The sequence below is a fragment of the Kickxella alabastrina genome (genome assembly GCF_025024165.1).
Source record: "Kickxella alabastrina strain RSA 675 chromosome Unknown BX661scaffold_8, whole genome shotgun sequence".
In the NCBI taxonomy this organism is placed as follows: domain Eukaryota; kingdom Fungi; phylum Kickxellomycota; class Kickxellomycetes; order Kickxellales; family Kickxellaceae; genus Kickxella; species Kickxella alabastrina.
Window position 1 is genome coordinate 711,877 of NW_026251479.1, and position 24,950 is coordinate 736,826.

The window sequence follows — 24,950 nt, forward strand, 5'->3', positions numbered from 1 at the left end:
AAAGGGATTAATTAAAAGTGTTGTTTTTTATACTTTTGCGGTCAGTTGTAGCTGCCAACGCTTGATGCACAGTCAATATATAAGCTTGAGTGTGCGTGTGTCAGGCACAGCAAGTCCAATTTTTTGGGTTTGGTTGTATTGTTGGTTGTGCAAGTAGGTAAAAAAAAGTATGCAGACGCGTTGAAAAGAGAGATAGAATGGAAAGGCAAGCTGAATCAAATTAAAAAACTTTATTTTTTAAGTGTCATAAAATTGGCAAGTCGTAAAATAATAAAAGAATATCTTTTTTATAAAAAGAAAAAGATAATGGAAAAGGACTGAGGCTCCTAAACAGCTTTTTTATAAAAAAATAGATAACGGTACGAAACAACAAAAAACATTATTATTATTGGGATTCACGTACTTCTGCAATTCTACCGCAAAATATATCAACCAAAGCGAGAATTTTTTTCTGTCAGACAAAATTTTATTTCGGCCTTGTTCTTTTCCAAGGCTTGGATATCTTGGGCGAGGATGATAATAAAGGGAGGATTTCCTTATGATGTGCGTAAATAATTATCCAAAATAGGATAGTTATTTTGCCCTTTCTCTCTTTTTTTTAACGCTTACGTTCCTCGATACAACCAATTCCTTGGGTTGGGCCGATTGCTGCTTGCTTATTTTTGAGTTCTGCTCGGACAAAACATAATAAGTTCAGCAATGCCGCAATTTCAATTCTGGACAATAATGGCACATCTACAGGCAGTTTTTTTAAACACCAAATCTTTAGTCCATATCTTATTGCTTTTTTGTTTGCTTTGAAAAGCAATTATAAACTCGGCAGTCGGACAAACACTATTAATTGCGGCGAATAATTAGGTTTATGACTGCTTTGGACATGCAATTTTACTATAATACTAATTCTAGGCGTTCCAGTATAATCCACAATATTTGAGTTACATGGCACAACGCTCTAGTCCACCCTAATCCGCCTGTTTACAGCCTGTATAAATCGTGTATTTTTTATTTGCGCGCATGTGACCCCATATGACAAAGCAGGATATTAAATTAGCAGCTATTTATATTAAGCAAGCCAATTTGGCATGACGCGACACATAAGGCATCATTTGCGTCCAGGATTTCTTAATAAAGAAATGCTTTTGTTCAATTCTCATTAAAAAGTTTGAGCCATTATCAATTTTTACTTCAAATATTACCAATATTTTTACAATTACACAATGGATTTTATCGAACATCACGACACTCTCCAGCGTATGAAGCAGGAGGAGCAGGATCTACACAACAAGTACCAGCATCTACTCGGCAAGGCGTTTGTCAAGAAGAAGGACTTGGTTTCAAACGGGATTCCACTCGATGAGAGCAAGGAGTTTAGCGTCGAGTCCCTTCCCGAAGCCCGCCGCATCCTCCAGGGCGATAACTGCATGATGACTATGGACTACAGACCCGATCGTTTGAATGTATTCCTTGACACGAGCGGTGTCTGCACTAGCATAAACGTTGGTTGATCGAGGAATGCCGTTTTCCAAAATCAAGACCTGTCTTTCATTTGTTTTTCTTTTCACCAGCCAACAATTGTGGATTGTGCCAATCTCCACGATAGTTCTGTTGTTTTTCAGAGGGGTGGGTTTCCCCGATTCTCCAGATTTTCTTGTAGATTTTTTCTTGGATAATTGTAGTAAAGTGGGGATGATTTTTCTTTACTTATCCCCGTATTTTAATAAAAATGCTCTTGTTTTTTAAAAATATAAGATGATCAAATGACAACCCCGGAATAATGGGGAGTGCACAATATATAAACAAAAAACAAAGCAAATAAGGTATCCAGGTGAAGTATACATCAAGCTGAATGTAATGTCACTTTGCTTTCAACATGTATATAAGCTGTCAAGCCAGTGGTAGCCAATTTTCTTGTCAAACATTATTTTTTATTTACAATAGCACACACATACATACACACAAACACACGCCAGTCTCATTACTATTATTATTATTATAGTTGTTACAAATTACCATGAAACTTCTACTCGCCACGCTTTCTGTCAGTGCCTCCGCCATGGCCGCTGTGTTTGTGATTCCACGTAGCCACCAAAACCCTGTAGACAAGGCAAACGCAATCTTGGAGGCACGGCTGTTATCGAAGCTGGGCTCACCCACACAACAAGCGCAGGAAATGTCGTATCCCACGCACAGATCAGCCAGACAACAAGTCGTGTCAAAGGAGCCCTCAGCCAACGCAGGAACAAGCAACAAGGCATCGGAGATGGCGGCTATAATGGAGATCCCAGATGTAGCAGGCATAGACCACCCATTTGTTAAGGCTGCAATGTCCGGCAATGTGCCGGAGGATTTGAGGCATTCGATTAGAGAACATTTGATTGGCCCTGAAGTGGAGTTTGTCGCTGGAAATCAGTTTTCATCGTTGATGTTGTCTGTGGTAAAGTCTAGCAGCGGTGACTTGCCCGTGCTGTCACTATAGATAAAATAAAAGACTTGGGAATCAAAGTATTGTGCATTTTGTATTAAAAGCGCTTGTTTTATTTTTCCATTTATTTTTCTAAATAGCTTCGTAATAAATAGTCTATTCTTGATGTAATGTGTCGTAAATGGCAGACAACAGCTCATTGTCATAGTCATTTGTGGCAGGCCACACCATGACTCCAGCCAGGCCCTTGTCCATAGCGTGTTGTGTTTTGGCAGATATACTAAGTGTGTCGTCGTAAGAGATAAAGTCCATTGTCTCTCTGTTGAACAGCCAGGGGGTGATAGTCTCCGGGTCAAAGTGCCTGACCCACGGCGACACGGCCGAGTCAACAGAATCCAGAACGCCCTCGGAGCGCAGGTTGCGGTACTTCCAGACACCCGAGAATGCCTTTGGACCGCCACACGACGAGTCTGCTTCCTCCAAGTCTTCGCCATCGCCTTTTGGGATCTGCTTGTTGAGCGGTTGGTACATGTCCTTTTCCTTTGAAATGTCAATTTTGGCGGTCGTTGTGCGGCCGTAGAAGGGGAGCCCGGCGTTTATTTTGGCCGGCGGAATACCAGCGTCGATCCATGCCTGGATGGAAGAGCGGTAAGAGACCTGCAGACCCTTGCCTGGCGCAAAGTCCAGCGGTGCATTGGGCCCCGTGGTGTCCGACCATACGCCATTAAAGTCATACAGCATGATGTTGATAAAGTCAATGGACGCGGCAAATGCAGACACGTCGTCTAGGGGCCTGCTGGTCCGTCGAAGGGTTGGAAGCGTGTGGCCAGGGTGATCAGTTTTTGCGACTCGGGGAACTCGTCGCTGAGCCGCTGGCGCAGGTCGTTGACAAAGACCAACAGTTTTTTGTGTCCTGCACAGGGTCAAATGCATGGCACGAGTCGCCCTGGCGGCCGGGGTACTCAAAGTCAATATCCCAGCCGTCAAAGTTATAGTCCTTGATCCACCGCACCATGCTTTGAGCCATGTCAGAGCGCTTCTTTGCGTCCTTGAGGATGGCTGAAAAGTGCTTGGAGCCGGTCCAGCCACCCAGAGAGACTAGGATTTTAGTCGATCCGTGCTTGTGTAGTTTGTCAAGATGTCATCTTGGTTTTCCATCGAGATGCTGCCGGACTCGTCAGGAATTGCAAATGCCAGGCTTAGGTGCGTGTATTTGCTCTGGTCGATGGCTGCGGCCTTGTCGAGCTGCCAGGTCGGAAGGTAGCCAAAGATAACGTCCGAGGCGCGAGCCACTGCCGCCACGCTGGCGACAAGCAGACAGATGCGGGCGAGCATGTCGAGAATATTAACTGAAATAGTTGGGTGTGTGTAAAATGTACCGTGCAAGTATGGTAAGGCTTTTTCTTTTATAAAATAATGTTTCTCAGAAGGATATATAGGTATTTGAAATAAAGACAGGATTCTTGAAGTCGATTCCACCCATGTAGTTTATATAAATATCGTGTACAGGCTTGGCTGCTGTGCAAACAAAAAATTAGGTCTACTTGGCGCCGCGTGGCCGTAAAAATATAAAAATATAAAAATAAAAAATAAGCAAACGGCATTAAATAAGACCACGTTGCTCCTCCCCGTTACAAGTAACCTACCGCTTCCACGCGTTACCGCCGGAAATTGCAATCATATACAGCATATAAGGTGGGGGTAGAGGTATATATCGAGCGCGTGGGTGTGCCTAACTTAAGCCTTGTAACTTAAACCTTGTTCCAGTCGGCGCGCAGATCCTCGCCAATGACGCCGTTGCGGTGGTACAGCGTGCGCGCACGCACGTACTTGTCCAGGGCCTTGCTGGCAGCCACGAACTCATCAGCAGCAGCCTTCCGCTCGTCCCCCAGCGCGTCCTTTGACAGGTCGCTGGCTGAGTCCACGCCGGCCCAGCGACGCGTGGCGGCCTCGAACTGCTCGCACTTTGCACGTCTGTCGAGCACGGCTTTTTCACGGCCAGCAGAGTCAAACATGGCCTTGTTCTCGCCATCGACAGGCATCGGGTAGGTGTACTTGAAGGCATCAGCGCCGCCGAACTCCTTGGGCAGGCTCTCGGGGGCAATAAAGTGCTGCAGGTCCTTGGCCGAAGCCACAAAGTGCACTTTGCTGGCGACGACGGGGTCGAGCAGCGGGCGGATGAGCTTCCACAGGCCGTTGAACACCCACGAGGCGTTGTAGATCAGCACCAGGCCGAGGCACTCGGGGTAGTAGTGCTCGAGTAGTGCAGGAACGTGCGGAAGAAGGTCCAGTCCATGTTGGCAAGCGACATATCCGTGGTGTCAAACAGCAGGCAGACCTTTTCGGCTGGCGGGTGCAGGACGATGCGCGCGACTTCCATCAGATACAGCGTGTACTCGATCATCTGCTCGCCGGGCTGCGCCGACGGAATGTTCAGCCGCACGGGGATATGCAGGACGGGCTGGCCGAGGCGGTCGGTTTTGTGCACGACGCCCATGCCGCGGCGCATCAGCGCCAGGTTCAGCTCGGCCTCGCCGCGCCACACCAGCCAGCTGACCTGCTCGTCAATGCGCCACTTCAGGCACGACAGGAACATCGCCAATGCGTCGTCGACCTGCCACTTGCGCGCGCGCAGGAACCGCAGCAGAAGGACGTCCGGGTGGTCGTACAGTGCTGCCTCCCAGAACGCCTCGCCAACTGTTGTTGCGCCCTGCCCGGGGACAAATGGCGGCGGCAGGCTGGCCTCCGAGGCCTCGTCGCCGACGAGCTGTCGGTACTCGGGCGCCTCTGCCTTTGCGCTGCTGGTGGCCCAGCCGAACCACCCGGATGATGCCGGCGACGGCGACGGCGATGCCGAGGGTGAGTCCTTGGCGCCGGTGTGCCGCTTCAGAATGCGGCTGCTGCGTCCTGAGACCGGCACGCTGCTGCTGCGGCTGGCCTCCTTCTTGGACGCCTCCGTGGCCTCGGCAGGCAGCGGCGCGCTGGACAGGTCGGATGCAGGCTTGTGGAAGGTCTCGAAGAGCTTGCGCCATAGCTGCTGCAGCTTCGCCGTCTGCTCGCTCGTCAGGTGGCCGAAGGTGCCGTCGACAATCGGCTTGCCTGTGGTGTACTGCTCAATGACTGGGTTTGCCATTGCTCGAAATTAGAGGGCTGCTTTGTTAATTATAAGTGAATATTACAGAGCGGAAAAAAGCCCAGTCATCTAGAACTTCTATACCAGCGAAATATTGTCGTCATCCCAACAAGCAAACTCATCGTTTGTGGCCCTGTGCTACTGGCAGAAGCGGAAGCAAGAGCAGCAGCATATTTTGCTCTCTTGCTCCGACAGGCAGGGCAGGGCAGCACTGCAAGCGAATTTCCGGCTGTATCGTCCGTTTGGGCGGGAAAAAACATGCGGCGGAATTCAGGCCAGGCCCAGGCGCTGGCGCTGGCGCTTCTGCCGCCCATTTTCCACCAGCCACTCAATTTCAGATTGAATTGTTGATTTGATCACAACTCAATTATTTGATTTGATTGGTTGATTTGATTTGCTTGGTTTGATTCCAATTGGCCCACCCAAAAAATGTGAGCAAGCCAGAGGCAGGCTTGGCCGACCGGCAAAACAAAAACAGCAAAAATCCAAAATAAGCGGCTTGCTGGATCTGCACAAGCACACACACAAAAAAAGAAAACAACAGCAGGGAGCGGACCCACTTAATAACCACCTGCATCGAAACGAAGCAAAGAGGAAGGCGAGAGAGCTTCCCTTGGCCTGCTCCTCCTGCATTCCATCCTGTCACCACACAAAAATAATCCCAAAGCTAGCAGAGGTTTACGATTCACACTGGGTATTCTTTGTTTACCCTTTTTCCATGCACAGTGGAATAATTCGTACGAGTAGGCTGGGAAATTTATTTATGATGCATTGCGATGTTTAGTCGATATAATTATTTTTCCTCATTCGTACAGCTACACGTACACACACACACACAAGGTGAGAGAGCAAATCCGAGTGCAATTCATGCATGGAATTCTAGGCAAGTAGAAACCTCCACGTACGTGATTTTATTGTACACAAAACGATCTGCTAATCACTTTTACATATATATTTTTTTACTCAGGGCACAATGTCCCAGCCTCACAAAACAGCAACATTAAAGGTTTCAAATCGAAAATCGCACTGTTTAAAAAAAGGAAAGTTGGTTCACGAATAAACATACTCTGCCAGCTAATGATTTCCGAGGCGATGAGGTGGATTTTTTTAATTCAATGTCCCCAATTACTCGGCAATTAGGTATTGGCCAGAAAAATTCCAGAGTGGAAGGAAGAGGTGCAAAATACATGTCGATTAAAGAAGGGATGCGCAAGAAAGCAAATAAAGAAGCAGAATATCGCTTTTTTGCGGGTGACTGTTTCTCCGAACTAGCACGACTCTCTGAAAAGCGTAAGGCGCTTATGTTGGTGCATCGCAGCGCAGCGCAGCGATATAATTCGTGCCACGCACGGCCCTTTCGGGCGAATGCAATTTGTTGTTGGCTTCCCCTGCTTTAAGAAAGCCAGAAGCCAAGCTGGAGGCGGAGGCAGAGGCAGGCGTGGCTTAATGACAGGCCAAGGTGTATGCAAACTTTAAAAAGGTTTGCAATTATCCTACTGCAAAGTGGCCAACCTCACACAAAACGCCATTTACAACGACTGCAGCGACAGAAACAGCAACAGGTGTTTTATCACTTTTCTGGCCCTCCCCCACTCCGAGAAAAATAGAGAGAACATGGCTCTGTTTGTGTGCCTGTGTTCGTCCGTCCTTCTGTTCCTTAAAGTTGCCAGTTCTACTTCCTCGTCTCTCTTCTCCTCTCTCCTCTTCCCTTCGCTTCATTTATTGTTTGCTCTGCTTGTGCTTTTATTTCGTTCTCTTCTCTATTTTTCTTTTTGCCTAGTTCGAATAGCAACCTAATACTATTTCATCTTCATTTTTTCGTTTAATTATCCAAAACCCCATTTTACTACACACTATACCTGGCTTGACTTTTATTGCTTATTTGTTATTGCCAACATCCAACCCAAACCATCAACCACTTTATATTTTTCTTTACTTCTCGCTATAGCTTTTCTTTTTGTGACCACAGTCCAAATTTTGTAAGCTTGTCATAACCGCCATCACTCAATAGAAACAAACTCTCAAAAAGCGTAAGTGCCTTATGAATATACCCTACGTCGCTGTCGTCGGCACTGCTGTCGTCTCTTCTATGTGATCCATATGTGCATATCCATGCCTCATTGCATTGTTGCGTTCCTGATCCCTGATTGTAATTGTAATTCTGATTCCGATTCCGATTCGGGTTTACGCGTCAGCCTGTTGGTGGTTCGTGCATGATTGTGATTTGCCGCCCTTGTTTTGCTTATTTCTGTTGCCGTTGCGCGCTTCAAAACAACAACCCAGTCCGACAACCACGTTAAAAAAGTGTATTCTCCTTATTTTTACACTCTGCTCAATTCTTTGTTTTTGCTCAACCCGATCCCTCTCTCGTTTTGCTTCTTCCCACTTTTTCTCTTTCTTCTCTCTCGAATTCAACAAATTTCCAATAAGCGTTATTTTACATCCTCCTTGTTTTATTATTGCACTTTTTTAGTATGTCTGCCAAGGCCATCCGCGAATACGACGGCAAGCTGCTGCTCGCCAACTACCTCCTCCAGTCGCCAACGCTCGCGCTCGAGAAGCCCACTCCGGCCTTTGCTCCCGCGCAGACGCGTCTCGCGCAGATCAACCTGTCGCATGTCAGCACTTCGGACTCGACCGACCAGATCGCCGAGGCCGTCGAGGCAGCGCTGGACCGGGCAGAGTTGCTGAACCCGTGGCTGCAGACGACAAAGTTGGTGGCCAAGCCTGACCAGCTGATCAAGCGCCGCGGCAAGAGCGGCCTGCTGCTGCTCAACGCCAAATGGGCGGACGTCAAGCAGTGGATCCGCGAGCGCGCCGTCAAGGAGGTCAGCGTCGGCACCATCAGTGGTGTTCTCAAGACGTTCCTTGTCGAGCCCTTTGTGCCTCACCCCCAGGACGTCGAGTACTACGTGTGCATCCAGTCGCACCGCGAGGGCGACGAGATCCTGTTCACGCATGAGGGTGGTGTCGAGATCGGCGACGTTGATGCCAAGGCGCTGCGCCTGGCTATTCCCATTGACGAGCCGCTGCCGGCGTCCGACGCGATCGCCCAGCAGCTGCTGGCCGATATCACCAGCAGCACGCAGCGTGCGGCGCTGGCCACGTTCATTGAGCGCCTGTACGCCGTATACGTCGACCTGAACTTCACGTACCTCGAGATCAACCCGCTCGTCGTGCTCGAGTCGGCCGATAAGTCGCAGGCGCCGCAGGTCATCTTCCTCGACCTGGCCGCCAAGCTCGACCAGACAGCCGAGTTCGAGTCGGGCGACAATGGGCGCGCGGGCGCTCGGACGCCGTCATCTACGGCACGGCCGACTCGAAGGCCGCCGAGGCCGGGCCGGCGATGGAGTTCCCAGCGCCGTTCGGCCGCGAGCTGAGCAAGGAGGAGGCGTACATCCAGGAGCTGGACGCCAAGACCGGCGCGTCGCTCAAGCTGACGATCCTCAACAAGGACGGCCGCGTGTGGACGATGGTCGCCGGTGGCGGCGCTAGCGTTGTCTACTCGGACGCCATTGCCGCGCTGGGCTTTGCCGGCGAGCTGGCCAACTACGGTGAGTACTCGGGTGCGCCATCCGAGACCCAGACGTACGACTACGCCAAGACCATCCTCGACCTGATGACGCGTACGCCGAACCCCGACGGTAAGGTGCTGATCATCGGCGGCGGCATCGCCAACTTCACCAACGTTGCCACCACCTTCAAGGGCATCATCCGCGCGCTCAAGGAGTACAAGCAGGCGCTGATTGCCAACAAGGTGCGCGTCTTTGTGCGCCGCGCCGGCCCCAACTGGCAGGAGGGCCTGCGCGCCATGCGCGAGCTCGGCGAGACCCTGGGCATCGAGATCCGCGTCTACGGCCCTGAGACGCACGTGACAGCCATCGTGCCGCTGGCGCTGGGCAAGGCGTCGGCTGGCGCCGTCGGCACCGGCTTCAAGGACTCGCTGTCCAAGCAGATTCCCGACTCGACCGTCGCCAGCACGCCAGGCACGCCGGCCGCCAGATGGAGGTCGACCCGCTGCGCTCAGCTGGCGCTGCCCCTGCCACCGCTGCGGCCACCACCGCCGCCGCTACCACCACCTCCGCTGACAAGACCGCGCCCTGGTACTCCCCCTTCACCGCACACACTCGCGCCATCGTCTACGGCATGCAGCCGCGCGCCGTGCAGGGCATGCTGGACTTCGACTTCATCTGCAAGCGCAAGGTGCCGTCGGTGGCCTGCATGGTGTACCCGTTCGGCGGCAACCACGTGCAAAAGTTCTACTGGGGCACGCAGGAGACGCTGCTGCCGGTGTACGCGTCAATGAAGGAGGCGGTCAAGCTCAACCCCGATGCTGACGTTGTCGTCAACTTTGCGTCGTGCCGCTCGGTGTACCAGTCGACCAAGGAGATGCTCGGGTACGCGCAGGTGCGCACCGTGGCGATTATCGCCGAGGGTGTGCCTGAGCGCCACACGCGCAAGCTGATCAGCCTGTCGCAGAAGGCTGGTGTCACGATCATCGGCCCGGCCACGGTCGGTGGAATCAAGCCTGGATGCTTCAAGATCGGCAACACCGGCGGCATGATGGACAACATTGCGTCTTCCAAGCTGTACCGCCCCGGGTCGGTCGCGTATGTGTCCAAGTCGGGCGGTATGTCCAACGAGCTGAACAACATCGTTGCGCGCACTACCGACGGCGTCTACGAGGGCGTCGCCATTGGCGGCGACCGCTACCCCTGCACCACGTTCCTCGACCACATGCTGCGCTATGAGGCCGACCCCGGATGCAAGATGCTGCTGCTGCTGGGCGAGGTCGGCGGCGTCGAGGAGTACAAGGTCGCCGAGGCCGTGCGCGCCGGCATGATCACCAAGCCGGTTGTCGCCTGGGCCATCGGCACGTGTGCCGGCATGTTCGAGACCGAGGTGCAGTTTGGCCACGCCGGCGCGCTGGCCAACTCGGACAGCGAGACGGCTGAGGCAAAGAACGCCGCCATGCGCGCGGCCGGCATCCACGTGCCCGACACCTTTGAGGCGCTGCCGGCGCTGCTGAACCAAGTGTATTCGGAGCTGGTGCAGACCGGCGTCATCGTCGTGCGCCCGAGCCCGAGGCGCCCAAGATCCCCATCGACTACGCGTGGGCGCAGGAGCTTGGCCTGGTGCGCAAGCCGGCATCGTTCGTGTCGACCATCTGCGACGACCGTGGCCAGGAGCTGCTGTACGCCGGCATGCGCATCTCCGACGTCTTCAAGGAGGATATCGGCATCGGCGGCGTGCTGTCGCTGCTGTGGTTCAAGCGGCGCCTGCCCGAGTACGCCTGCAAGTTCATCGAGATGGTGCTGATGCTGACCGCCGACCACGGCCCGGCCGTGTCGGGCGCCCACAACACCATTGTGACTGCGCGCGCCGGCAAGGACCTGGTTTCGTCGCTGTGCTCCGGCCTGCTGACCATTGGCGATCGCTTCGGCGGCGCGCTGGACGGTGCCGCCGACCTGTTCTCGACATCGTACGACAAGGGCTGACGCCGCGCGAGTTCGTCGACACGATGCGCAAGCAGAACAAGCTGATCCTGGGAATTGGCCACAAGATCAAGTCACGCACCAACCCCGACCTGCGCGTCACCATCATCACCGAGTACGCCAAGAAGCACTTCCCAACCACGCCTATCCTCGACTACGCGCGCGCTGTTGAGTCCATCACGACCGCCAAGAAGGACAATCTGATCCTCAACGTTGACGGAGCCATCGGTGTGCTGTTTGTTGATCTGCTGCGCCACTCGGGCGCCTTCTCGCGCGAGGAGGCTGACGAGTACGCGCGCATCGGCACCCTCAACGGCCTGTTTGTGCTCGGCCGCTCGATCGGCTTCATCGGTCACTACCTCGACCAGAAGAGACTCAAGCAGGGCCTGTACCGCCACCCTTGGGATGACATCTCGTACCTGAGCCCGGCCGTGATCCAGGGCGACCGCGTGCAGGTTGGTGCTGCCAAGATTGCGTCGGCGAACAAGTAAAGAACAATTAATGAGCGCTGCCGTTGATTTCTTTTTTTGAACTGGTTGTTGCAATAAATAAAGTTTTTTATTTTTCTCTGGATGAGGCCGCCAGCTGTGCAATGTTTGCGCCTTTTTATTTTATTGTACATTTGCTGCTTTAGGTTTGCTCTGCACTAGCACTCGGGTGGCAACTGCATCTGGCAAAAATTTTTAAATAATATTTAATGGCATTGTCAATTGCAATTGGCTGTTACAGTTGCAATTGCACATCACACCACCAGGATAGTTGTTTATATTTGGGAGACCAAATGATCGACCGCATGCCGCTCATTTCTTGCACGATGCTTGACTGTACCATTTCTGGAATCTAAAATGGTGGCGATTGGCTTTGATGGTCAGACCGGACCGTTTCGGAATCAGAACCTACATGGCTTGGGCTGCACTGCGTTGGGCTGAGCAGGGCCGGGTATGGCTTGGCAGGGGCTGTGGGTGAAATAAGGGCGGAATTTGAACTTTAAATAAAAAAGAAAAACTACCAAAACAAATACCCTGGAATTTGCCACATCTTGTCGCTCTGCTTTTTGTTAGTTTTTTATTGTATTCATCTGTCGATTTCCTGTCTCACCCCCTCCCTTTTTTGCCATTTATATACTTTTTCATATACTTCTTTAATTTTTGTCTTATTTTTATAGCTACTTTTTTATTAAATTTTTTCTGCTATCGTTGTAATTAAACACGTGACATTTCATATATCTTTAAAGTACAATACTACACAGGTGTACAATGGGCAATTCAGTGGCCAAGCATGGGTTCGGCCATGGCGACGCATCTGGAGTGGACATGGAATCAGGCAAGTTGAACCTCGAGAGGAATTGGTGTTGGCTAGTTTGCTGTAGCTGTCACCAAATAAAATTACACTGCTTGTTATTTATACTAACACTGCCATTGTCGATTTTTTATTCCATCATCTCGCGCGCTGTATTAACACTTCGCTCTTAATTTTTCTGCTTGATTCAGTAGATCACAGCCTTGCCGACTTTGAGTTGCTCCAGGTCATCGGCCAGGGCGCCTTTGGCAAAGTTCGCATGATCGAACACCGCTCAACAAAACAGCGCTATGCGCTAAAGTACATCAGCAAAGCCGAGTGCATCGACAGACAGGGCGAGCAGAACATTTTGCGCGAGCGTGACATCCTCGAGTCGCTCGCCGGCCACCCGCACATCCCAACACTGCACTACTCGTTCCAAGATGCACACACGCTATATCTTGTTATGGAACTCAAGGCGGGCAGCGACCTGCGGCAGCATATCCAGAGGCATCGGCAAGGCTTTCCCGAAGCGACCGTGCGGCTGTGGATTGCCGAAGTGGCCTGCGCCCTGCACTACATGCATTCGGCGCATCAGGTTATGCATAGGGATGTCAAGCCGGATAATATCCTGATGGACTGTGACGGCCATGTGAGCCTTGGTGACTTTAACGCCGCCGTCAAGGTTGCCGAAAACGTCGGCGGCGTGACGGGGACAACCAGCTACATGGCGCCAGAGCTCTTGATGCGCACGAACTACTCGTACCCGGTCGACTGGTGGTCGCTTGGCATTGTCCTGTACGAGTGCGTCTACGGCCGCCGGCCGTATCGGAGGCAGGACCATGGTGGCTGCCGCGAGCGCCTGAAGATGGCCATTACCAATGAGCCCCTGGTCTTCCCAAGCGACAATTCAGTGTCTGTCGACTGCATAGCGCTAATGCGTGGCCTTTTGTGCACCGACCCCGACCGCCGCCTGGGGTACGAGCGCTTGCGGAAACATGCTTTTTTTTCCGGCCTGGACTGGACAGCCGTCGAGCAGCGCCGCGCAAAACCTGGGCTTGTGCCTGATTCCAAGCATGTTCGCCTGAACACACGCCAACAGAGAAGACCATGTCGGATGTTGTCATGATTAACCGGGTGACCGGGTGGGACGCCGCCGCCGAGCCCAGAAGGGCCAGCCGGTCAGAGGCCGTGGCTCTCGAGCGCGAGTTTCACGGCTACAGCAACGAGGAGTTTCGGGCGTTCAAGCAGTTTGTCCAAAAACACGGAACAATTACCTCAGGAACCATGCTGCAAGCGTACCTGGCGCAGCTGAGCCTCGACGGCCGCCTCATCATTAACTTCAAGGACGAGGAAAATCAAAAGAACTTACACAGTAATTATACTCGATGGTTGCTTCAGGAGCATCCGGTCTCGCGTACAATACGGTTGCATGGCTGGTCAGCAGCAGCCTCAATGGACGCTGACGATTCGCGCAAAAGCAAGCGGCGTACCACTACGAGCACAGCCGCAGCGGCAATTGGCAGGATCCGCCATCGCAGCTCCTGGCGCATCACTGCATCCCACGACCAATCGGCAACGCCACACCGCTGCCTTTACTGCCGGCGCCAGTTCCATTAGATATGTACACAATCAGCAACTCCATACCCCCCAGCAACGTACCCATAGATCTGCCGACCTGGTCGCTAATGCTCCCAGAGCAACGCCGCCTGGCACACCGCTTCAGCAACAAAATAGACATTGACGCCGAGTATATCTGCAGATGGAGGTTATTCCGAGTCATTGTCAACGGCTTTGATTTCAACATTGCCGACGCCACCGAAGCTGCCCATGGCGCAAACTCTGTCGTCACCGTCATCGTCGCCGGCGCTAAAGCAGAATGTGCGCGCCCTGGTCGATGACCAGCCGAGTAGCTTCTTGATGCGGCCGAGGCCAGCATGATGCTGCTGCAAACCCAGCCAACAAGCTTGGCAGCACCTGATGCAAGCAGCAACAGTAGTAGCTGCAGCTCGCCGACCATGTCGTCGCACTACCCGCTGTCGCCACAGGCTACATGCCAAGGCTGCAGCCAATTGCCGCCGGATGGGTTAAATACTCGACTGTCAAGCCCAAGCGGGTTGCGTGGGACCAGCAGAGCTTTTCCGGACAAATATTTTCAGGGAAAACCAGCAGCCACAGCCACGGCCACGGCCACGGCCACGGCGGCGCGATTGATGGTGTTAATAGCAGCAGGATTAATGGCGGCGACGCGGAGCAGACAAACTTCACGCCAACGCACCAGCGCCTTCACAGGAACTGATTCTTTGAACAATGGTACACTTGCTATATTCCTTATTTCAAAGGCCTCAATTAACCTTGTTTGTCCCCTCAAATATTTGAACCCAAACTTGCGGTATGTTAGTATTATAACGGCTTTGGCTTGTATTTGTGCAAGGTGCTTGGCTGCAAATTGAGTGAGACGCGCCTTTGTTCCTTGCAGCGGCGGGACCAATATAAAGATCTTTTAAAAGAAAAAACACTCTTCACACGCTGAAGATTGTCTGGTCGTTTTTTTCTCTCGCCCGTTTGCTTCTTGCTTGCCTGCTCGCTTGGTTGATTGGACAATATCGTTAGCGGTCATCATCATAGTCGTCATCGTCATCATCATCACCACCACCACCACGACCACCATTATATACATTTTTTAAGTCTATTTTCTTTGCTATTCGGGCAGTGATCCCTTGAAAAGATTTGCGCGGTTATATTTTGTCCACGCGTGAGTTCGTCATTTGACTGCTCAAGCTGATGGGAAAAATCTGCTTTTGCCTTCTACATTTTGTGAATGACACACAAAAGGGCGAACAACAGTAGATTTTACACATTTTTCTAGTTGCAGATATAAAGAAAAATACGGCTTTGGGCTTTGTGCTTTGTGCTTTGCAGCAAACATAATAAAAAAGAAGTTTAATATCCGCTTTATGATCAGTGAGAAAAAGCGTAACAAAAGCAGATGTGGCTTTTCTTTTACATATTGGTTCTTCAAATCCCTTTCTCCCTCCCCAAACCCCAAGGGAAATCGTAGTGTCGTTTGCATTGGCGTTTTTCTCCATTACTTTTTGGACTATAAAAGCCGAGCGATCCGACCCACCTCCCTCACGGTGGTCTTCTTTTTGAGAGTGAGGAGGGGAATATCATATTTTCCTTCCTCCACCACTGGTCCACCACAGCACAGCACCAGCACAGCACAGCACAGCACAGATCAACGCAACACAGATCAACGCAACACAAATTAAGGGCAGGCACCTTCCTATTTGGTTATTTGTTTTCTATTGGGCACCATGACCATTGTCAACGACATTCGCCCAACAACAGGCGGCGACGGCGGCGACTCCAGCTCGAGCAGCCGGCCACACTCGCGCCTCTCATTCGGCGACGACGACAACAACACCGAGGTTATCGACGCCGCGCTCGACCGCGCCAAGGAGGCCGAGGACGAAGAGGAACACCACCCGTACCTGTCGCGGCGCTCCATGTCCAAGAGCAGCTTTGAGGCCGGCCACATGTTTGTCAACGCCATGTTCGACAAGCACCCGTCGACGTCTGCCGACAGCGGCAGCTGGGCTGGCAGCCCTGGCGACGGGTACCTGTCGCTCAATAGCACGCTGGGCAAGGGCAGCCCGCAGGTCGACCCAATGACACCGCGGTCAATCCTCATGTCGCAGAAGCTGCACCAGGCGCACGCCGACGCCGTGCTGCCGCAGCTGTCGCCATGCATGCCGTCGATGCACATCGATTTGCAAACGATGCCGCCACTGGCGCTGGACACGCACGCTGCGTCCGGCCGGGCCAACGGCAACGCGCTCAGCACAGACGGCAGCGTAGGCAGCGCGCTCCTCGATGACGAGGTCGTCGGCCGGCGGCTGGAAAAGGAGATTCGCAAGATGATGATCCGCACACACCTGACTGACGAGGCGCCCGAGCTGGCAGGCATGAACGAGGGGCCGCAGGAGCTCAAGCGCATCGGCGAGACGCTGACCCGGTGCATGGCTCTGCGTACCAAGTACATGCAGCTGAGCATGCAGCGCGAGGCTGACAACCCGCGCAACGCGGCCGCCTGGATGATCTACCCGCCGCCGCCGTCGCCCGCGTGGCGCAACTTCAACGAGCCGGCAGCCAGCGTCAAGGTCGAGTTTGAACTCGATGCCTGCGCGGTCCCCGGGCCTGACAGCAGCGTGTTTGAGATGGGCGACGACGGCGTGTACGCTGTGTACGAGTCTGAGGAGGCGCGGGGATCGGGCGCAGAGCCATTCACCAGCGCGCCGTCGATTCGTGAGTTTTTCGTCGACCTCGATTTTGTCATCGACGCGATCTCGGACGGGCCCATCAAGACCTGGGCCTTCCGCCGCCTGCGCTACCTCGACGCCCGCTGGCAGCTCTACATCTTGCTGAACGAGCGCGAGGAGACCATGCAGTCCAAGATGGTGCCGCATCGTGACCTGTACAACGTGCGCAAGGTCGACGGGCACGTGCACCTGGCCAGCGCGATGAACCAGAAGCACTTGCTGCGCTTCATCAAGTACAAGCTGAAGACCGAGCCCGACAGGCCGGTCATAGTGCGCGACGGCCAGACGCTGTCGCTGCGCCAGGTGTTTGAGTCGCTGAGCCTGACCGCCTACGACCTGTCCATCGACACGCTGGACATGCACGCCCATAAGGGCGCCTACCACCGCTTCGACAAGTTCAACCTAAAGTACAACCCCATCGGCGAGTCGCGTCTGCGCGAGATCTTTATGAAGTCCGACAACTTCATTGACGGCGAGTACTTTGCGCAGATCACCAAGGAGGTCATCTCGGACCTCGAGCAGTCCAAGTACCAGATGGCCGAGTACCGCATCTCGATCTACGGCCGCTCCGCCGACGAGTGGGACAAGCTGGCCGCCTGGGTCATTGACCACAAGATTATATCGAGCAACGTGCGCTGGCTTGTGCAGGTGCCGCGCCTGTACAACGTGTACAAGGCCGGCGGCCATGTGGAAAACTTTGAGCAAGTGCTGGAAAACTTTTTCCGCCCGCTGTTCGAGGTCACCAAGGACCCGAGCTCGCACCCCAAGCTGCACATCTTTTTGCAGCGCGTTGTGGGCTTTGACTCGGTTGACGACGAGTCCAAACATGAGCGCCGGCTGCACAAAAAGTACCCTCTGCCACGCCTGTGGACCAGCAAAGACAATCCGCCGTACACGTACTACTGCTACTTTACAATGGCCAACATGTGCACGCTCAACCAGTGGCGCTCGCGCCGCGGCTTCAATACCTTTGTTTTCCGCCCGCACGCCGGCGAGGCCGGCGACACCGAGCACTTGGCTGCGGCCTTCCTCTCGGCGCAAGCCATCAACCACGGAATTTTGCTGCGCAAGGTCCCGGCTCTGCAGTACCTGTTCTACCTGCAGCAGATTGGCCTGGCCATGTCGCCTCTGTCCAACAACGCGCTGTTCTTGGTGTATGAGCGCAACCCTTTCAACACATATTTCCAGCGTGGCCTTAATGTGGCGCTCTCGACAGACGATCCGCTGCAGTTCCATTTCACTAAGGAGCCGCTGATGGAGGAGTACTCTGTGGCTGCCCAGATTTGGAAGTTCTCTAGTGTCGATATGTGCGAGCTAGCAATGAACTCGGTCATCCAGAGCGGCTTTGAGGCCGAGGTCAAGCGCCATTGGATTGGTCGCGAGTACTTGGAGACTGGTCAGACCGAGGTACATAAGACCAATGTCCCGCTGTGCCGCCTTAAATACAGGTCGTCAACGCTCGAGCAGGAGCATGCAATTATTGCCAAAATGACAAGCACAGGCTCGGACTCATAATTGGATGCATTCAGCTATTGTTTTTGCGGTTATTTTATACAAAACATTTTCACAGATTAGCAAGTATTTATATATTTATATATTTTTAAACATTTTAATAGCTTTATTGCTGCTCATGCTGTTTTTATTGGCGGTTAGCCTTTTTAAATCAATAGTGGCTGATGAGAAACCTTGATCTATTTGAATGAACATTATTATTTTGGAACGAATTAAATGAAAATTAGAAAAAAATTGGTAAAAAAATAAAAAAAAAAAAATGAACACTATGCATATTATATTTATGTGAATGAATTATGTCAAAAATTAAGGAAAAATCAATCCCAGAACAAGCCGCAATTTATACAGATGTACCAAACAATGCCCCTTGTGAAGGAACCAGTTATACTAGAGGCTTTAAATTCTATTGTTTGATAAAATGACAAACGTTCTCTGTCAGCTCCTTCCAGCCGTGTCTCATATCCAAGTTCCAGCTTTTTTGTCCTGATAATGGGCGTCCACACACTTTTTGAGTTTCTCCAATATGTTATCTATCGCGGTTTCCATACACCTGGAGTCTGTTGATCGCTTCAATCACAAGATCTGCGGCTGGATCTTAAAGACCCAGTGAAAGTTCTCTTGCATTCAGAATTTTATGCTCCCGTCAGGACACATGAAACATGTGGCTCTGTGTCTCAATTGGTCGCAGCCAGGTGACGGATCATAAACGCATCTCTGGTTCAGTGTACGCATAGGGAAGCACATATTTTTTACAGCAGTGAATGGCAGGGCCACCATGCTCCCAAAAGAAACAATATAAGCTCAAATCAATGCGCAAGGAAAAAGAACAATGCCGATTGGAAATTAATCCGTAAATATAATTATTTCTTGTTTCCATATTTCAGCCAACCAAATGCAAGCATGAGAAGCTCAAGGTTTTTTGTTTATATTAAAAATTGTTTTTTGTTTTTGGCGCAATCCATCGCAACAATTTTCACCTTTGCAACTTTCCACCTTTACTTTACTTTTAATATTTGCCTTTTTCTCAATTCGCACCATTTCGTTCAATTTGTTTTTTCTTCACTTTTTATTACTTTTACCATACCTCAGTGCTTATCACACACACACACACACACACACACTCTCTCTCTCTCTCTCTCTCTCTCTCCCCCTCTCTCTTTCTCTTTCCCTTTCCCTTTCCTTTCCTCAATGATGTCTGAGCTAGCTCCTCCGAATAAGACTCCGCCGAATCAAATAGGCGTAAGTACTTCAATATAAACAATTATTATGATACTGATGAGTTGTTTGTTGTTTATTTTGATGCATATAAAACAATTCGGACACTAATTTAAACCATTTTGTATTATTTTTTATTAGAACAGCAAGACAGGCGGCACTATCCAAACGCCCTCGAAAAATCAAAAAAAGAGGAACTGCCACCCGGGAATCAGAACCCCCCGAAGTACGCGATAAGCGCCGTCAGCGGCTGCTGAAATGCCTCGGCGATAACATATGCACGACTATCCGTTCGATGACTTTGTCGAATCGCTGGGTGTGAGCAGCGGTATGACCAGTTCATCAAGGATTGGCCTAATCTCTTCCTCAGCATAGCCAGGGGATCGCCAGTGGCTGATAGCAAAGGCATCGTAGCCAATGCACGTTCGCCGATTGGCGATTTCGGCGATTTTCCCGTTGCCGACGTTTTCGAAAAGCATTCGGGGAAATTGATGGGGTTGGCTAAGGAAGCTCGCTTGGTCAAATATTTTATCTTCTCTTCAACGCGATGGTCAATGCAGTTATGTCGCAAATGAAGATATTCCAGCAGGCAGAACTCCAGTCCCAGAGTGCGGGTTAATCTGGGGACCATCAGAGTGATGCTATACTAGGCACTCCGCACAAGCCAGATATCGCGTTTTATCACCCTACAAGACACGGACATTTATGCCGTCATGCTATACTCGAGGCCAAGATGGATCCAAACCTCAGTAGAACCCCAGAGGATACTCGTGGTCAGCTCGCAGATTACGGCCATGTGCTTAATGATCAGCAGGCAACCCGCACGTTTGCGCCTGTTTTCTATCTCCATGGGAATCTCCTGACGCTTCATGCATATTATCGTGACAATTGTACATCGTCGAGCTCGGCCAGCTATGCTTTAATACGGAAATTGGACTCCTAAACTAGCCGAAGGAATTCAGGAATGCCTCATGCAGTTCTGGTTCCTGCTGACTCTTGAGTCGGACATTTTCGGGCATTTCTGCAATGTCTCGAAGAAACCTAGGTCTTTCATTTTTTCACCCAACGGCAAGGGCGATTCGAAGATCAAAGTCTTATACTCGGTTTCCCAGGATGTCAGGGATGTCAAGGATGGTGCTGCTCTGTTTTCTATCAAGGAGACAATAGCGCGTTATTCATACATGGTTGGGCGCCATGTCCATTTATTCAAGGGGACTTGCAAAGGTCGTGATGCTGTGCTGAAGCTTTCCTGGACCCCAGCCAATCGTTTGCCCGAGGGTGCCGCATACACCATCCTCAACAAGAGACCAGTCGAAGGTATTCCCAGGATCTTTTCGAAGGGTCTGCTCATCAGCAACCTCAATGGATACCGGCTGGAGTTTGTGCTCATGGAGTACTGCGGCCAGTCAATGGCCGAGTATCTGAAAGTCAAGACTGACAATCAGAAAGATGAGCTGGTTCCTGGCTTTGTCGACCAGCTGACCCTGTGTCTTGCCCAGGCAAATGACATTGGTATCCTGCACAGGGACATCTCGCCAGGGAATGTGTGCGTCAAAAACAACAAGGTGTATGTCATTGACTGGGGCTGTGCCAAGGTCATTGGCTGGGGCACTGCTGAGGATGCTGCCAGGGACACTGACCCAACCCAACTCAAACACATTGATGTTGCCGAACAGTGGGGGTTCAATGCAACAACAGTGGGACAAGTGGAGGTGGCCAAGGACCCATTTACAGGGACGCCGCTTTTCATGGGAATTCCCATGCTCAGCAGCAGCCCCATCCGGGGAATCCTTGATGACCTGGAGAGTGTTTTCTATGTCGTTATGGATGCAGTGCGCTCAGCCGATACTAAGAGAGATGACGTTCAGGGCTTCAAATTTCTGGACAGTCAAAGCCTGGCTTTGAGTCGGTACAGCATCATGATGGTTGAGGAAAAGTATCTGGAGTTGTTTGGGATAGGAAATCCAAGGAAGATATTCAGGGTCTATTCCACTCAATGCGCCGGTTCTTATTTGAACCGGGAAACCAGTACATTAGCCACCAGCTCTGGTGGGACAGTACATTTAAACGACAGGCTAACTGGGATGCTGCTCCCAGATTTATGCATCCCCAGGCAATTGAGCTCCTCAAAGAGGATAGTTGCCAGCTTAAGCGACCAGCTGAGGACGAGATCAATGCTGGGTCATTCAAGAAGCTAGCACTTTAGCTTTTTTTGTTTTTAATAAACCTTTTTACGACCCAACAAATTAACAGATGAAATATTTTCTTTTAATTCAATTTCCTTCACGTTTAATAAAGTTATAAACTCTTTTGTCTGTCCCTCTTATTTACAGATTCGTTGATCTGCCGATCACCTTTCACCGATCACTTTAGCTGTAAACAAATACTTTTAAACTCGCACATTGATTGCATCCATAATTTTCAATTTTTGATATTTTGTCAAATGATTTCAATTTAACGTTATTCTTTCTTATTTCTTAATTTACTTTATCATTTTTTCTTTCCTTTCCAATTCACAGTTTGCATTTTACAATTTAGTATTTTTTACACTCTTTCAATATTCTTTTGCTAGCATAGATGATAGCCGGTATTACCTCGCAATTAGCGTCGGAACAGCACTCGGCACATACCGGGTACTTTTGCATCTGCTGGACCAATTGCAGTACGGGCTAGATTTATGCTACGCACACCAACAAAAGAAGCAATGGCAGCACACCTGCTATGCTGGGACTAATCCTGACGGGAGTGCAGACAGTGAGGCGGCGTTGGACATTCAGATGCCCAAAATGTGCGAATTCAGCGCCAATTGTGCCAAGGAATTAACCAACTTTAAGCCGCAGGATATTGCATCTGAGCTGGTGCTCGATATGGCCATGCGGCAGGAGATGCTGCAGTTGATAGTCGCGCAGGCTCAGGGCAGTTCAGGACCAGAGAAGGGCCGGTTGAGGGTAGTTGTGTTGCTGCAGGTGCTGGTGATGACGCCACAGCGGGTCGGCAGGGTGGTTTGGGCCGGCGGCATTGAGGCGCTGGTGGACGCTATCTACGCACCCAAGGAGAAAGAAGTGGCAATGCAGGCAGCCACCATGCTGCTCGGGCTGCTGGACACATCGGACACGGCAGTGTCCAAGCAGCACATGCGGCAGGCAGCCGGCTGCGGGTTTCTTGAGGTGCTCAGTGAGGCACTTCTGCAGCCAGCCAATGGCTCGGCTTGAGGCAGCAGCAAACAGAGACAGCAGTCAGACACCATACTTGTATTGGTATGTGTGGCCATGGCAAAGCAGTTTGCACTGCACACTGAGTACCACCAGCAGATGATCGACCTGGTGTTTCTGCCTGCATTGCTCGGTGTTGCGCGCTAGTCAGTGTCTGAGTTTGGGCTTTTGCACATGCTGATGGAGAGTCTCGTGCGGCTGTGCACTTTTCTCATGGCATATCGACTGGCAACAGCAGAAGAAAACGTAACAGAGGTGGTGAATCCGCAGATGGTGCAGCTGCTGGAGTTGGGTGCCGTCGATGTCATCACTGCGCGCGTCCGCCAGGATAACTAGGGTGCGTCCTCATGAGGCATTGAGTTTCTGGATGGGTTTGTGTTGCAAAGTTTTGGCAATGAGACAACTATTTTTAAGTGTCAATGTATTTTCCTCCAACTATAACTAAACTAAAACCTCCAAAAACGACTTGTTTTTCGCGTCCATGAGGGCCTATAACCTTACACGAAATAATAAATATTCGCCTAGGCAGTGATTGGCTGCCTTCAGCAATTGTGTGAAATATGTTTATTGTAATGACTTATTCGTACTAACTAATTTTATTTAAAATCCACTATAAGGGAGCTTAAAGAGCTCCGCTTATCTATTCAAAACTATCGACAGTAAAAATAGAAATTGTGATTGTAATAATTGATGTCATAGCAGTGGCAGCAACAGCAACCAGGGCAAGGGTGGTGAATTAGAAAATCTGCATGTTGAAAATGATGGTTGCTGGCAAATAAAGTAAAGATGTTTGTGGTTGTGAGTAAAAAAGGAACAAGAGTGCCCAAAGAATTACCAGCTGAATATTTGATAAACCATGTCTTACTTATACATGGGATTTTAGCAATAATGGAAGCAGCATCCTGTATATGTCATTGCTGGAAATGATTCATCATTTTATGAACATGCTTTTAAAGCACTGACATCCAATGCTACGCAAATCAGTTTGTGAATTGACTCCAATGATATGCCACAGTTAAGGCACATGGCTTTGCATGTTGCCTTACTGAGATTAATTGATTACGTGCATGGCAAGTAAGCAATGGTGTAGGTTTTATTATAGTTTATTTACATGCCAGGGAGAGCATATAAGAAATGGCTATTAGGCAGCCAAGAATTGTTCTTGGAAGAAATAAATATAATCTTTTGATTAATATCATTGGTTGATGGCAACCAACTGATTAATCAGTCTTGGCTGTTTAGCCACACAAACAATAAGTCACACAGTGACCAAAGCAATATGCTCTCTTTTCTTTACCTTTACACAGTGCATAGCACTTATTTACTAAATATACATGTAAATATTCAGAACAAAATTTGCCCTCCCCCAAAAAAAGATATCATTGCTTGGCTTGCGAAAATGGCCGAATGCATGTTTGTATATTTGAAAGTATCAAAATCATTTTCACTTAACATTTTTTCAAGCATGTGGAGATATATCTTGCTGCTGTTTTTGGCAGTTTGGGCTTATTATATTGCCCAAATACAGGCCTCTTGGTGTAAAAACGTGGGAAAATTATTTTAGGCTGGCACAAAACAAAGACCTTGCTGTATTTTTCGTTTTCTATCTCTTTTTCCAAATGACAGCTCTGTTTTAGCTGCCTTTCTCGCCCGTCCATTTGAATGCCAGATTTCATATAAATAGAGTGTCCACTTCCCAAGACATTTCTTTGGTTTCTCATCCCAACCACAATTTTTTACAACACTACTTACCAATTACACTTTACGCACCATGTTCATATATGGAATATATCACCAGCAACCGTGGATACCACTTACCTCCTCTTGACTTTTCAATAACCAACCCTTTGCTCGCAAAATCTACAGCACATTTTCACTTTCAAAACACAACTTATGCCAAGAGATGTTTGAACACACACACAATGGCTTTCCACGTCAAATCCTCTTTCGTCATACAACCAGCCCTCATCTTCATATTTTGTATCCTCATTACCCACTCCTCCCTTTGCTGCTGACCATCCTCCTTGCTAATCTATTGCCTGAACAAAAAAAAGAACAAAAAACAAATACATATAAAACAAATACCAAAAAAATGATGGGTGTCCATGGACCTTGAAACATTCTAAAATTTCCTTAGGGTTTTGTTAACTTTATTATCTACATGGTGGCATAGCAATTGTTACAAGTCTGATCAGCTTGTAATGTTGTAGATGCATGTTACAAAAGTATAATTAAAAAAGGATATTTAGTTTTTTATTATAGTTTATTTATTTCAAGAACAATTCCTGACTGCCTGATAGCCGTTTCTTATATGCTTTCATATGCTCTCATATGCTCTCCTTAGCACATAAATAAACTAAT

General features: G+C 50.1%; 9 protein-coding genes across 9 annotated transcripts; 5 read left to right on the forward strand and 4 right to left on the reverse strand.

The window, feature by feature from the left end:
• Positions 1–1,165: 1,165 nt before the first annotated feature.
• BX661DRAFT_181217 (uncharacterized protein) lies at positions 1,166–1,764 on the forward strand. The gene has a single exon (XM_051535657.1). The coding sequence runs from the start codon at positions 1,218–1,220 to the stop codon at positions 1,503–1,505; it is 288 nt and encodes a 95-aa protein (XP_051392603.1). The 5' UTR covers positions 1,166–1,217; the 3' UTR covers positions 1,506–1,764.
• An 88-nt stretch (positions 1,765–1,852) lies between these two features.
• Positions 1,853–2,399, reverse strand: BX661DRAFT_181218 (uncharacterized protein). Its single transcript, XM_051535658.1, has one exon. It carries the CDS (start codon positions 2,296–2,298, stop codon positions 1,930–1,932), a length of 369 nt encoding a protein of 122 aa, XP_051392604.1. The 5' UTR covers positions 2,299–2,399; the 3' UTR covers positions 1,853–1,929.
• Positions 2,400–2,578: 179 nt separating this feature from the next.
• Positions 2,579–3,757, reverse strand: BX661DRAFT_197832 (glycoside hydrolase superfamily; the record flags this gene model as incomplete). Its single annotated transcript, XM_051538173.1, has 4 exons — positions 2,579–3,218; positions 3,272–3,294; positions 3,342–3,438; positions 3,522–3,757. The coding sequence occupies 4 exons, from the start codon at positions 3,755–3,757 to the stop codon at positions 2,579–2,581; spliced, it is 996 nt and encodes a 331-aa protein (XP_051392605.1).
• Positions 3,758–3,844: 87 nt separating this feature from the next.
• BX661DRAFT_209853 (CRAL-TRIO domain-containing protein) lies at positions 3,845–5,555 on the reverse strand (the record flags this gene model as incomplete). Its single annotated transcript, XM_051538706.1, has 2 exons — positions 3,845–4,677; positions 4,761–5,555. The coding sequence occupies 2 exons, from the start codon at positions 5,553–5,555 to the stop codon at positions 4,174–4,176; spliced, it is 1,299 nt and encodes a 432-aa protein (XP_051392606.1). The 3' UTR covers positions 3,845–4,173.
• Positions 5,556–8,029: 2,474 nt separating this feature from the next.
• BX661DRAFT_170482 (putative ATP-citrate synthase subunit 1 (ATP-citrate (pro-S-)-lyase 1)) lies at positions 8,030–11,541 on the forward strand (the record flags this gene model as incomplete). The annotated part of the gene is made up of 5 exons (XM_051533624.1): positions 8,030–8,767; positions 8,881–9,525; positions 9,558–10,625; positions 10,679–11,012; positions 11,048–11,541. 5 exons carry the CDS (start codon positions 8,030–8,032, stop codon positions 11,539–11,541), a joined length of 3,279 nt encoding a protein of 1,092 aa, XP_051392607.1.
• Positions 11,542–12,548: 1,007 nt separating this feature from the next.
• Positions 12,549–13,457, forward strand: BX661DRAFT_142257 (kinase-like domain-containing protein; the record flags this gene model as incomplete). The annotated part of the gene is made up of 1 exon (XM_051532933.1): positions 12,549–13,457. A coding segment is annotated over one exon (909 nt), but the record flags the coding sequence as incomplete, so codon positions are not given.
• Positions 13,458–16,296: 2,839 nt separating this feature from the next.
• BX661DRAFT_162284 (uncharacterized protein) lies at positions 16,297–18,207 on the forward strand (the record flags this gene model as incomplete). The annotated part of the gene is made up of 1 exon (XM_051533318.1): positions 16,297–18,207. The coding sequence occupies one exon, from the start codon at positions 16,297–16,299 to the stop codon at positions 18,163–18,165; it is 1,869 nt and encodes a 622-aa protein (XP_051392609.1). The 3' UTR covers positions 18,166–18,207.
• Positions 18,208–20,797: 2,590 nt separating this feature from the next.
• Positions 20,798–21,082, reverse strand: BX661DRAFT_181240 (uncharacterized protein). The gene has a single exon (XM_051535659.1). It carries the CDS (start codon positions 21,035–21,037, stop codon positions 20,819–20,821), a length of 219 nt encoding a protein of 72 aa, XP_051392610.1. The 5' UTR covers positions 21,038–21,082; the 3' UTR covers positions 20,798–20,818.
• A 1,081-nt stretch (positions 21,083–22,163) lies between these two features.
• BX661DRAFT_170487 (uncharacterized protein) lies at positions 22,164–22,589 on the forward strand (the record flags this gene model as incomplete). Its single annotated transcript, XM_051533625.1, has 1 exon — positions 22,164–22,589. The coding sequence occupies one exon, from the start codon at positions 22,164–22,166 to the stop codon at positions 22,587–22,589; it is 426 nt and encodes a 141-aa protein (XP_051392611.1).
• Positions 22,590–24,950: the final 2,361 nt, after the last annotated feature.

What these genes read in the sequence shown, in the direction of transcription:
- BX661DRAFT_181217 (XM_051535657.1), top strand. Translation starts at nt 1,218, where the DNA reads ATGGATTTTATCGAACATCACGACACTCTCCAGCGTATGAAGCAGGAG.
- BX661DRAFT_181218 (XM_051535658.1), bottom strand. Translation starts at nt 2,298, where the DNA reads ATGCCTGCTACATCTGGGATCTCCATTATAGCCGCCATCTCCGATGCC.
- BX661DRAFT_181240 (XM_051535659.1), bottom strand. Translation starts at nt 21,037, where the DNA reads ATGTGTTTGAGTTGGGTTGGGTCAGTGTCCCTGGCAGCATCCTCAGCA.